Source organism: Macaca nemestrina, chromosome 13, assembly GCF_043159975.1.
Source record: "Macaca nemestrina isolate mMacNem1 chromosome 13, mMacNem.hap1, whole genome shotgun sequence".
NCBI lineage: Eukaryota > Metazoa > Chordata > Mammalia > Primates > Cercopithecidae > Macaca > Macaca nemestrina.
The window spans coordinates 47,546,976-47,560,805 of NC_092137.1; the positions used below are offsets into that span (position 1 = coordinate 47,546,976).

Sequence of the window (13,830 nt, forward strand, 5' to 3'; positions counted from 1 at the left end):
TGGGAGGCCAAGGCAGGCAGATCGCTTGAGGTCAGGAGTTTGAGACCAGCCTGGCCAACATGGTGAAACCCCTTCTCTGCTAAAATACAAAAATTAGCTGGGCGTGGTGGTACACACCTGTAATCCTAACTACTCAGGAGACTGAGGTAGGAGAATCGCTTGAACCCGGGAGGCAGAGGTTGCAGTGAGCCAAGATTGTGCCATTGCACTCCAGCCTACGTGACAGAGCAAGACTCAGTCTCAAAAACAAAACAAAACAAAACAAAACAAAATTTCTCAGATAAATAAATAAGTAGATAAATGAGTTTCAACACCAGCTGGTGCAGGGGGAGGGCAGGAATAAATGGAAATAATTTCTCCAAGAAAATACAGAGAACATGAAAAGATACTCAACATTATTAGTCATTAGGGAAATGCAAATCAAAACACAGTAAGATGCCATTTTCCACACACTAGAATAGCAATATCAAGAACACAATAAAATAACAAGCGTTGGTGAGACTTTGGAGAAGTTGGAACCCTCATACATTGCTGATGAGAAAGTAAAATGTTGCAATTATTTTGGAAAATATTTTGGCAGTTATTCAAAATGTTAAACATAATCATATGGGTTGTAGTTTAACATAAGTATTACAGTTAAACATATGTTAAAAGGCTGGGCACGGTGGCTCATGCCTGTAATCGCAGCACTTTGGGAGGCTGAGGTGGGCAGATCACCTGAGGTAGGGAAGTTCGAGACCAGCCTGACCAACATGGAGAAACCCCATTCTACTAAAAATACAAAATTAGCTGGACGTGATGGCACATGCCTGTAATCCCAGCTACTCGGAAGGCTGAGGCCGGAGAATCGCTTGAACCCGGGAGGTGGAAGTTGTCGTGAGCTGAGATCTTGCCATTGCACTCCAGCCTGGGCAACAAAAGTGAAACTCCGTCTCAAAAAAAAAAAAAAAAAAAGTTAAAACTATGAGCCAGCAATTCCACTCCAAGGTATACATCTAAGGGCAATAAAAACATGTCCACATACAAACTTGTACATAAATGTTCACAGCAGCATTATTCATAATGGCTGTAGAGTGGAAATAACCCAAATGCCTACCAACTGATGAAGAGATTAATAAAATGTAATATAGCTATACAGTGAAATATTTAGTAATAAAAAGATGTGAAGTACTGATACATGCTACAACATGGATGAACGTTAAAAATATGCTAAATCAAAAAAGTCAGTCACTAAAGACCCTGTATTGTATGATTCCATTTATATAAAATGTCCAGAAGATGCAAATCTATAGAGACAGAAAGTAGATTAGTGGTTGTCAAGGGCTGGGGAAGAGGACATGAAGAGTGACTGCTAATGAGTATGAGGTTTCTTTCTGGAATGACAAACTTCTAAAATTAGATTGCAGTGATGATTATGCATCCCTATTAATGTACTAAAAGCTGTTAAGTTGTACACTTTAAATGGGTGGATTGTATGGTATGTGAATTATATCTCCATAAAGCTGGATTTTGTTTTTTGTTTTTGTTTTTGTTTTTGAGACGGAGTCTTACTCTGTCGCCCAGGCTGGAGTGCAGTGGTGCAGTCTCGGCTCACTGCAACCTCCACCTCCTAGGTTCAAGCGATTCTCCTGCCTCAGCCTCCTGAGTAGCTGGGACTACAGGTGAGCACCACCATGCCTGACTAATTTTTGTGTTTTTAGTAGAGATAGGGTTTCACCATGTCGGCCGGCTGGTTTTGAACTCCTGGCTAACATAGTGAAATCCCGTTTCTACTAAAAATACAAAAAATTAGCCAGGTGTGGTGGCACCCTCCTGTAATCCCAGCTACCAGGGAGGCTGAGGCAGGAGAATCGCTTGAACCCGGGAGGTGGAAGTTGTAGTGAGCCGAGATTGCACCATTGCACTCCAGTTTAGGCAACAAGAGCGAAACCCTTGTCTCAAAAAAAACAAAAAAAAAACCAAAAAAACCCCATACACAAGATTATTTAGGCCAAGCAGGGTGGCTCATGCCTGTAATCCCAGCACTTCGGGAGGCTGAGGCGGGCGGATCACCTGAAGTCAGGATTTCGAGACCAGCTTGGCCAACATGGCAAAACCCTGTCTCTCCTAAAAAAATACAAAAATAAGCAGGGCATGGTGGTGCGAGCCTGTAATCCCAGCTCCTTGGGAGGCTGAGACAGGAGAATAGCTTGAACCCGGGAGGCAGAGGTTGCAGTGAACCGAGATTGAGCCATTGCACTCCAGCCTGGGTGACGGAGAGAGACTCCATCTCAAAAAAAAAAAAAAAAATAGCTATATTGGGGTGATACTTTTACTGGATTCTATCAATCATGCTATGTCTTCCAGTTATATTTTTGCAAAATTCCCCTTATTTTCAGAAATTCAGTTTCCCATGTGGGAATGGAAAGTATATAAAATATATGTAAGACAACTGAGACATGAATAATACAGGGTTGTTGTGGGAGAATAGAAAATTCCAGGCAGGAAGCCGGGCATGGTAGCTCACACCTGTAATCCCGGTTCTTTGGAAGCTGAGGCAGGTAGATCACCTGAGGTCAGGAGTTCGAGATCAGCCTGGCCAACATGGTGAAACCCTGTCTCTACGGAAAATACAAAGATTTTAGTTGGGCATGGTGGTGCACACATATAATCCCAGCTACTCGGGAGGCTGAGGTAGGAGAATTGCTTGAACCCAGGAGGCAGAGGTTGCTGTGAGCTGAGATCGCACCCCTGCACTCCAGCCTGGGCAGCACAGCGAGACTCTGTCTCAAAAACAAACAAAAAAGAAAATTCCAGACAGGCATTTCATATGACTAGCAAAAAGGAAACTGTTGAAATAGCTGCATAAGGCCGGGCGCGGTGGCTCAAGCCTGTAATCCCAGCACTTTGGGAGGCCGAGGCGGGCGGATCACGAGGTCAGGAGATCGAGACCATCCTGGCTGACACGGCGAAACCCCGTCTCTACTAAAAAATACAAAAAAAAAAAAAACTAGCCGGGCGAGGTGGCGGGCGCCTGTAGTCCCAGCTACTGGGGAGGCTGAGGCAGGAGAATGGCGTGAACCCGGGAGGCAGAGCTTGCAGTGAGCTGAGATCCGGCCACTGCACTCCAGCCTGGGCAACAGAGCGAGACTCCGTCTCAAAAAAAAAAAAAAAAAAAAAAAAAAAAGAAATAGCTGCATAAGCTAGAGGCTGATTAGACCCTGAGAACCAGGATGTGGGCCAAGCTGGCTAGGTCCCACTGGATGTAACATGGCACTGGATTTGACCTAGGTTTCACCTGGAACCTCATTGTTTGCTTATTAACATAGTCACACCCCCTCGGCACCATGACAGTTCCGAGAACACCTGTATTTGGTGTAAAAATGGGTGCACCACAGTTCCAAGAAATCTTCACCTTTTTCCAGAAATCTTCATGAATATTCCACTCCTTGGTTAAGCCCATAAATAAAGAGGCCAGATGCAGTGGTTCACGTCTACAATCCCAGTACTTCGGGAGGCCAAGGTGGGTGGATTGCTTGAGCCCCAGTGGTTGAGGCTGCATTGAGCCGTGATCGCTCCACTGCAATCCAGCTTAGGCAGCAGAATGAGACACTGTCTCAAAAAATAAATAAATAAATAAATAAATACAGAAAAACAAAAACCCATAAAGATAGAAACCTCAAACCCCGTAGCATGACATTCTCGAGTATGCTAACACTCCCCTTTCTTGAGTGCATACTTCTCTATTTGCAGTAAATCTCTGTACTTTCACTATTTTCCAATTCGTCCCTGAATTCCTTCTCATTTGGTGTCAACAGCCTGGACACTGGCTGGAGTCAAAGTCCCACTGGAATCATGGGACCTCCCCTAGTCCCCCGGTATCACAACTCTTTGATATACTTTGTTTTTTAAAATACTTATTTAGGCCGGGCATGGTGGCTCATGCCTGTAATCCCAGCACTTTGGGAGGCTGAGGCAGGTGAATCACCTGAGGTCAGGAGTTTGATACCAGCCTGGCCAACACGGTGAAACCCCGTCTCTACTGAAAATACAAAAAAATAAAATAAAATTAGCTGGGCATGGTGGCAGGCACCTGTAGTCCCAGCTACTCTGGAGGCTGAGGCAGGAGAATGGCATGAACCCGGGAGGCGGAGCTTGAAATGATCCGAGATTGCGCCACTGCACTCCAGCTTGGGCAACACAGTGAGACTCCGTCTAAAAAAAATAAATAAAATATTTATTTATTGGCCAGGTGTGGTGGCTCATGCCTGTAACCCCAGCTCTTTGGGAGGCTGAGGCAGGTGAATCACCTGAGGTCAGGAGTTTGATACCAGCCTGGCCAACACGGTGAAACCCCGTCTCTACTGAAAATACAAAAATTAGCCAGACATGGTGGCAGGTGCCTGTAATCCCAGCTACTTGGGAGGCTGAGGCTAGAGAATCGCTTGAACCCAGGAGGCGGAGATTGCAGTGACTGGAGATCACGCCATTCCACTCCAGCCTGGGTGATAGGAGCAAAACTCTGTCTCAAAAAAAAAAAAAAAAGAAAAAATTAGGCTGGCGTGGTGGTGCGTGCCTCTAATCCCAGGTACTTGGGAGGCCGAGGTAGGTGAATCGTTTGCAACCGAGAGGCGAAGGTCACAGTGAGCCGAAATCAAGCCACTGCACTCTAGCCTGGGCAACATGAGCAAAACTCTGTCTCAAAAAAAAAAAAAAAAAAAGGCCAGGTGCAGTGCCTTAGGCCTATGATCCCACCACCTTGGGAGGCCAAGGTGGGCAGATCACCTGAGGTTGGGAGTTCAAGACCAGCCTGACCAACATGGAGAAACCCCATCTCTACTAAAAATACAAAATTAGCCAGGTGTGGTGGTGCATGCCTGTAATCCCAGCTACTTGGGAGGCTGTGGCAGGAGAATTGCTTGAACCCAGGAGGCAGAGGTTGCGGTGAACTGAGATCACGCCATTGCACTCCAGCGTGGGCAACAAGAGCAAAACTGTCTCAAACAAGTAAAAAAGAATTATTTATTTATTTTTGAGACAGAGTCTTGCTCTGTTGCCCTGGCTGGAGTGCAGTGGCATGATCTCAGCTCACTGCAACCTCTGCGTCCTGGGTTCAAGTGATTCTCCTGCCTCAGCCTCCCCAGTAGTTGGGATTATAGGCACCTGCCATTGCATTCGGCTAATTTTTGTATTTTTAGTAGAGACAGGGTTTCACCATCTTAGCCAGACTGGTCTTGAACTCCTAACCTCGTGATCCACCCGCCTCGGCCTCCCAAAGTGCTGGGATTACAGGCCTGAGCCACCACACCTGGCCTAATTTTTGTAATTTCAGTACAAATGGGGTTTCACCATGTTGGCCAGGCTGGTCTTGAACTCATGACTTCAAATGATTCACCTGCCTTGGCCTCCTAAAGTGCTTGGATTACAGGGGCAAGCCACTGTGCCTGGCCCTGGCCTGATATACTTTAAATAAGAATTTATCAGCCAGGCTCAGTGGCTCACTCCTGTAATCCCACTGTGGAAGGGTCTAGGCAGGTGGATTGCTTAAGCCCAGGAGTTTGAGACCAGTTTAACATGGTGAAACCCTGTCTCTTCTAAAAATAAAAAAAATAGGGGGGCATGGTGGCCTGCACCTGTAGTTTCAGCTACTTGAGAGGCTGAGGTGAGAGACTCACCTGAACCTGGGGAAGCAGAGGCTTCACTGAGCTCTGATCATACCACTGCAATCCAGCCTCGGTGACAGTTAGACCCTGTCTCAAAAAAATAAAAAATAAATTAAAAAAAGAATTTATCATGAATAGTTAATACATGCACATGGTTGGAAACAAAGGATACTGTTAAAACAGTTTCTTAGACAAATTGATTACAAGTGCATATCAAATTTTAATTTCAAGCGTGTTTACTTTCCAAGCAGGCTAAATAGTCCTCTTAGACATTTTGTAGGAAAGAAGCATGTTAGAATCATTAATATTAGCCTGGAGAAAGCAAATAATGTCTGGAATCATTAGCTATCTTCTAAATCTGGTTAAAGGTAACTATCCTGTGCCAAGGCTGACAGTGAGCTAGATGAACGGTTTTTGTTTTTTTTTTTGAGACATGGTCTTGCTCTGTTGCTTAGGCAGGAGTGCAGTGGTGCGATCATAGTTCAATGCAGCCTTGAACACCTGGGCTTAAGGAATTTTTCCACCTCAGCCTCCCAAGGACTACAGGCACGCGCCTGGCTAGTTTTTAAAACAAAATTATTGTTATTTTTATTATTATTATTATTTTGAGACAGAGTCTTGCTCTGTTGTCCCCACTGGAGTGAAGTGGTGTGATCTTGGCTCATGGCAACCCCCACTTCCCGGGTTCAACCTCCCAGGTAACTAGAACTACAGGCAGGTGCCACCAGGCCTGGCTAATTTTTGCATTTTTAGTAGAGACAAGGTTTCACCATGTTGCTTAGGCTGGTCTTGAACTCCTGAGCTTAAGTGATCCTCCCACCTCAGCCTCCCAAAGTGCTGGTATTACAGGCATGAGCCACTGTACCTGCCTTACAGTTTTTTGTAGAGATGAGATCTTGCTCTGTTGCCCAGGCTGGTCTTCAACTCCTGGGCTCAAGTGATCCTCTGGCCTCAAGTCTCCTAAAATGCTGTTACTACAGGCATGAGGCACCATGCCTGGCCAACCCATTAAAGTCTATCAGAAATGGTAGGAGCTTTTCTAAAGGAGTAGCACATGACACCAGACTATAATACTCACGTTTGAGGCTGGGTGTGGGGGCTCATGCCTGTAATCCCAGCACTTCGGGAGGCCAAGGTGGGCAGATCACTTGAAATCAGGAGTTCCAGACCAGCCTGGCCAATATTGTGAAACTCCATCTCTACAAAAATTAGCCAGGTGTGGTGGTGTGCACCTGTAGTCCCAGCTATTTGGGAGGCTGAGGCAGGAGAATCACTTGAAACCAGAGGGGGTGGAGGTTGCAGTCAACTGAGATTGTGCCACTGCACTCCAGTTTGGGAGACAGAGTGAGACTCTGTCTCAATAAATAAATAAATAAATAAATAAATAAATAAATAAATAAATAAAAATAAAACTCAGGTTAGAAACACATCTTTCTCAGTATACAGTCTTGCTGCAGATTCTGTAAGCACACAGATGGTTAAGCATACAGAATCTGGAAGAAGACTGGATTCTAGATCTATCACTTACTAGCTCTGTGATCTGGCGCAGGTCAGGCATTTGAATTTTAACCCGTAGGCTCGAGATTGATTGATTCCTTCCTTCCTTCCTTCCTTCCTTCCTTCCTTCCTTCCTTCCTTCCTTCCTTCCTTCCTTCCTTCCTTTCTTCCTTCCTTCCTTCCTTCCTTCCTTTCTTTTCTTTTCTTTCTTTTCTTTCTTTCTTTCTTTCTGAGGGAGTCTTGCTCTGTCGCCCAGGGTGGAGTGTAATGGTGTGGTCTCGGCTCACTGCAACCTCTGCCTCCTGGGTTCAAGCGATTCTCCTGCCTCAGTTTCCTGAGTAGCTGGGATTACCGGCGCCCGCGACAATGCCCGGCTGATTTTTGTATTTTTAGTAGAGACAGTGTTTCACCATGTTGGTCAGGCTGATCTTGACCTGCTGATCTGGTGATCTGCCTGCCTCGGCCTCCCAAAGTGCTGGGATTACAGGCGTGAGCCACTGCACCCGCCAGATTTCTAAATCGAGCTGATTGTCAGGAACATCCAGGGAGCTTTGAAAAATGATTCCAGGCTGAGGCTGGGCGCGGTGGCTCACGCATGTAATCCCAGCACTTGGGGAGGCCGAGGTGGGTGGATCACAGAAGGTTGGGAGTTTGAGACGAGCCTGGCCAACTTGGAGAAATCCCATCTCTACTAAAAATACAAAAATTAGCCGGCGTGGTGGCGCATGCCTGTAATCCCAGCTACTCGGAAGGCTGAGGCAGGAGAATTACTTGAACCCAGGAGGTGGAGGTTGCAGTAAGCCAAGATCGCACCATTACACTCCATCCTGGGCAACAAGAGCGAAACTCCGTCTCAAAAAATAATAATAATAATAAAAAAGATTACAGGCTGGGCGCGGTGGCTCACGCCTGTAATCCCAGCACTTTCGGAGGCCGAGGCGGGCAGAACAGGAGGTCAAGAGATCAAGACGAGACCATCCTGGCCAACACGGTGAAACCCCGTCTCTATTAAAAATACAAAAATTAGCTGGGAGTGGTGGTGTGTGTCTGTAGTCATAGCTACTCGGGAAGCTGAGGCAGGAGGATCGCCTGAACCCAGGAGGCAGTGAGCCGAGATTGCGCCACTGCACTCCAGTATGGCGACAGAGCCAGACTTTGTCTCAAAAAAAAAAAAAAAAAAGGCAGGTGTGGTGGCTCACACCTGTAACCCCAGCACTTTGGGAGGCCGAGGCGGGTGGATCACGAGGTCAGGAGATTGAGACCATCCTGTCTAACACGGTGAAAACCCGTCTCTACTAAAAATACAAAAAATTAGCCAGGCGTGGTGGTGGGCGCCTGTAGTCCCAGCTACTCGGGAGGCTGAGGCAGGAGAATGGCGTGAACCCGGGAGGCAGAGGTTGCAGTGAGCAGAGATCCGGCCACTGCACGCCAGCCTGGGTGACAGAGCGAGACTCCGTCTCAAAAAAAAGAAAAAAAAGAAAAAAGATTCCAAGGCCCCACTCCAGAAATTAAGACCCATTATGTGTGGGTCGGGCACAGGAATATGTTTAAATCCCCTCAGGGTGATTCTGCTGCTGAATTAGGTTTTGGAACCACTTTCATGGGAGAAGGGTAAACTAAACTGGAGAATGCAAAAATCTTTTTTTTTTTTTTTTTGTTGAGACAGACTCTTGCCCTGTTGCCCAGGTTGGAGTGCAATGGCATGATCTCGGCTCACTGCAACCTCCGCCTCCCAGGTTCAAGGGATTCTCCTGCCTCAGCCTTCTGAGTAGCTGGGATTACAGGCGCCCACCACTACACCCGGCTAATTTTTTTTTGTATTTTTAGTAGAGACGGAGTTTCACCATGTTATTCAGGCTGGTCTCAGAACTCCTGACCTCAGGTGATCTGCCCACCTCGGCCTCCCAAAGTGCTGGGATTACAGGCGTGAGCCACGGCTACTGGTCAGCAAAAACCTTTTCTAAGAGTTAATTTTGCAGGATGGATCCTGATCTCCTTCAGGTGTTTGCTAACATTTTATTTATTTTTTGAGACAGAGTCTGGCTCTGTCACCGAGGCTGGCGTGTAGTGGAGTGATCTTGGCTCACTGTCACCTCCACCTCCCAAGTTTAAGGGATTCTCCTGCCTCAGCCTCTCCAGTAGCTGTGATTACAGGCGCCTACCACTACGCCCGGTAATTTTTTTATTTTTAGTAGAGAGGGAGTTTCGCCATGTTGGCCAGGCTGGTCTCAAACTCCTGACCTCAGGTGATCCACCCGCCTCGTCCTCCCAATATGCTGGGATTACAGGCGTGAGCCACTGCGCCTCGCTGTTTGCTAACATTTTAAAATTTCAACCTTCCTCTTCCTTAACTGGTCTTCCCTTCCCCCACTCAAGACGGGTTCTCTCGCTCTGCCGCCACAGCTGCAGAGCAGTGGCGTGAACATAGCTGAGGGCAGACGACCTCCTGGGCTCAAACGATCCTCCTGGCTTGGACTTCCAAAGTACTGGGATTATGGCGTGTGACACCACGCCCGGCGTCAAACGTTTGTCTTCTTTTTATTTATTTTATTTTGTATTTTTTGATGACAGGGTCTTCACTCTATCGCCCAGGCTGGAGTGCAGTGGCACAATTTACGGCTCACCGCAGCATCGACCTCCCGGGCTCAGGTGATCCTCTCGCCTGAGCCCCGCTAATACCTGGGATCACAGACATGGGTTTTACCATGTTGCCCAGGGTGGTGTCAATCTCCTGGGCTCAAGTGATCCGCCCACCTCGGCCTCCCAAAGTGCTGGGATTACAGGCGTGAGCTACCGCGCCGGGCCACAAACACTTTATCTTCTAACGTACCATTTCATTTACTTGCTATATTCATTATCTGAATCTTCTCATATTAGAATGTAAGCAGAATAAAGGCAGTGATTTTTCTTTTTACTGGTGATCCTCAGAGCCAAGAGCAGTAGCAGGCCATATAAATGTTTTTGAATGAGTGAATCGTCAACGAGTGGACGAAACGATAATGTGGCTAAAAGGCAGCAGTTAAGGAGGTTGTGTAGAATAAACCCGTAATCCCGATGTTGGCAGTTTGCTTAAAAAGAAAAAGAGAGGGGCAGTTGGAGAGGGGCACACGTTTGAACAAAATAGTGGGAGGAGGAGGAAGGCTAGTTTTTTTGTTTTGTTTTCAAGTTTCCTTCTGATGTTACTCCCATGCTTCCGGGCACATTACGAGCTCAGTACCTGCCGGAAATCTCCCACCTGGTGGCTGCCTACCCTGGCATCCACCCACCCAGGGGCTCCAAGCCTTGGACCTAAGAAAACACTTCAGAACTGCTTTCTACCAAGGATGCAGGTCTGCGGGTCTGCGCGAGACCTAGGCGCAGGCATGCGCAGTAGCTAAAGTCCCCAGTGTGCGCGGGAAACTGGGCAGCGTCTGCTTATGATTGGTTGCCGCGGCAGACTCCCACCCACCGAAACGCAGCCCTGGAAGCTGATTGGGTGTGGCCGCCGTGACCGGACGCCGCTCGGGGGACGTGGGAGGGGAGGCGGGAAACAGCATAGTGGGTGTGGGGTCGCGCAGTTCCTTCTGCCAGGAGGTGAGGAGGTTCCGACATGGCGGTGCAACCTAAGGAGACGCTGCAGCTGGAGAGCGCGGCCGAGGTCGGCTTCGTGCGTTTCTTTCAGAGCATGCCGGAGAAACCGACCACCACGGTGCGCCTTTTCGACCGGGGCGACTTCTATACGGCTCACGGCGAGGACGCGCTGCTGGCCGCCCGGGAGGTGTTCAAGACCCAGGGGGTGATCAAGTATATGGGGCCGGCAGGTGAGGGCGAGGACGGCGCGTGCTGTGGGGGGACCCGGGGCCCTGTGGCGCGGCTCCATTCTTGCCTCAGAAAGTGGGTGATGAGCAGCCTCTCCAGCGCGGAGGCACGGGGCGGAACGTTGTGCTGGTGGGAATTCCGCCGTCCCCAGGTTCTGCTTGGCTCCGGAGGGACGCCCCCCTCAGCCCTGAAACCCGTGCCTCTCCAGCCGTCCCGGATCTGAACTTGTGATCACGGAGTGTTTACGTCTTGCCAGGCATTTTAATGCATTGTTCTAGTTCATTTTCCAGCAGTCGCATTCCTCGCCGTGGCCCTACATGTAGCGCTCATTACAAACACGGCCAGAATCTCTTATTACAAACAGCAGCCAGGAGTGAGATTTAAAATAGAGGGGGTTTAGGAGACCCTTTCATGCCACCTACGTTATTCTGCTCCCACGACGCTCCCATTTATACCGCCGGTCCAGCTAAGGGGCTGGTAATGGAGCGCCGTTAAGGGGCAGTATGATGAAGTGGTCAGGACCAATGGACTCTGGAGCTGGGCTGCTTGGGATCAAGTCGCTGCCCCTCTGCTTATTAACGTGTGACCTTGGGCTAGTCATGGACGCTATCTGCTTTAGCTCAGCATTCAGTGCTCTCCGTCACCCGACCCCATCTATCCAGCATTCTCTCTCCCTGGAAAGCTACAAACGTCTCACCCTATGTGGGCCAAATGTTCTGGATAGGCCTAGTTAACCTCTTTTCTCCCTGTTTTCTTTGCTCTTTCTTGCAACTATGTAGTTATGCTAATGAAAAGAGCATCCTAGGGGGAGTAGAGTTGTGGGTTCTAGTCCTGACTAGAGGACTAGTGCAAATGCGATGCTCCTGATGCAAAAGGTTTCATTCGTTAGATAGAAATGTGTTAGGCAGGGTTATGGACACTAGATGAAAAAGAAATACCTCTACTGTCATAGAGATCACTATTGGAGAGCAAGGCAGAAATCATTACAATTCAAGTTGGAGGCTTATGGTGTGAGCTTGCAAGAGGTTGCAAGAGACAAAAACTGGAGACGTCGGAAGAGGCGTTATATGAGACACCAAAGTCCACGTTGAGACTAGAAGTTTGCTAGAGAAAGGGCTTGAAAGAAGGTAGATTGGCGTTGGTGATGTAGAAAAGGAAGGTGTGGAGACTGGCCCAGGTGGGTGGGGTTAGATGACAAAAGGTTTTTCATGTTGTGTTGAGCTGTCGGAATTTTACTCTGTAGGCAATTAAAAGTCTGAAGATTTTTTTTTTTCTAGACGGAGTCTTACTCTGTCGCCCAGGCTGGAGTTCAGTTGTATAATCTTGGCTCACTGCAACCTCCACCTCCTGGGTTCAAGCGATTCTCCTGCCTCAGCCACCCGAGTAGCTGGGATTAAGGGCACGTGCCACCACACCTAGCTAATTTTTTGTATTTTTAGTAGAGATGGGGTTTCACCATGTTGGCCAGGCTGGTCTCAAACTCTTGACCTCAAGTGATCCTCCCACCTTGGTCTCCCAATGTGCACCTGACCTACATAGATTTTACATAAGACTTTAAAACAGGTCAGGTGCAGTGGCACTTGCCTGTAATCTCAGCACTTTGGGAGGCCGAGGTGGGTGGATCACGAGGTCAGGAGATCAAGACCATCCTGGCTAACACGGTGAAACCCCGCCTGTACTAAAAATACAAAAATCACAGCACTTTGGGAGGCTGAGGTGGGCGGATCACGAGGTCAGGAGATCGAGACTATCCTGGCTAGCACGGTGAAACCTCATCTCTACTAAAAATACAAAAAATTAGCCGGGCGTGGTGGCAGGTGCCTATAGCCCCAGCTACTTGGGAGGCTGAAGCAGGAGAATTGCACGAACCCAGGAGGCGGAGCTTGCAGTGAGCCAGAGATACTACCACTGCACTCCAGCCTGGGCAACAGAGTGAGACTCCATCTCAAAAAAAAAAAAAAAAAAAAAGACTTTAAAACAAATTATAAGAAAGGACAGGCCAAGTGCAGTGGTTCGTGCCTGTAATCTCAGCACTTAGGGATACCAAGGTGGGAGGATAACTTGATGCTAGGAGTTGAAGACCAGCCTGTGTAACACAGCGAGACCCATCTCTACAAAAAAATTAAAAAGTTATCATCTTTAGAACTTTTGATTTTTATGTGTAGACTCCATATAAGCAGAGGGTCTATGCTATTCACTATTTTATATTACCTTCCATAGTCCCTGCACATATAATAGTGCTTCGTAGACAATTTATTGAATGAATAAATTGCTGAAAAAACACTGGAAGTTTTTGGGTTAGCAATGTGTTAGGTGCTTGATATGGTTTGGCTGTGTTCCCACCCTTATCTAATCTTGAATTCCCACGTGTTGTGGGAGGTACCTGGTGGGACATAATTGAATCATGTGGGTGGGTCTTTTCTGTGCTGTTCTCCTGGTAGTGAATAAGCCTCACAAGATCTGATGGTTTTAAAAACGGAAGTTTCCCTGCACAAGCCCTCTCTCTTTGCCTGCTGCCATCCATGTAAGATGTAACTTGTTCGTCCTTGCCTTCCTCATTGATTGTGAGGCCTCCTCAGCCATGTGGAACCATAAGTCCATTAAACCTTGTTCTTTTGTAAATTGCCCAGTCTCAGCTATGTCCTTTTTTTTTTTTTTTTTTTTTTTTTTTGAGACAGTCTTGCTCTGTTGCTAGGCTGGACTGCAGTGGCGCAATCTCAACTCACTGCAACCTCTGCCTCCTGGGTTCAAGCGATTCTCCTGCCTCAGCCTCCCAAGTAGCTGGGACTATAGGTGCATGCCACCACGCCCAGCTAATTTTTGTATTTTTAATAGAGATGGGGTTTCACCATGTTGGCCAGGATAGTCTTGATCTCTTGACCTCGTGATCTGC

General features: G+C 47.6%; 1 protein-coding gene across 2 annotated transcripts in view; it reads left to right on the plus strand.

Annotated features, from left to right (window-relative positions):
* The first annotated feature begins 10,657 nt into the window (after positions 1-10,657).
* Positions 10,658-13,830, plus strand: part of LOC105464985 (mutS homolog 2) — a 102,479-nt gene continuing 99,306 nt past the window's right edge. The window contains exon 1 of one of the 2 annotated variants that reach the window (XM_071076662.1): positions 10,658-10,939. In XM_071076662.1, the coding sequence (XP_070932763.1) occupies positions 10,729-10,939 (211 nt within the window). In that variant the 5' untranslated portion in view covers positions 10,658-10,728. The remainder of the gene's footprint in view (positions 10,940-13,830) is intronic. The other variant, XM_011713157.2, reaches the window with a different exon arrangement.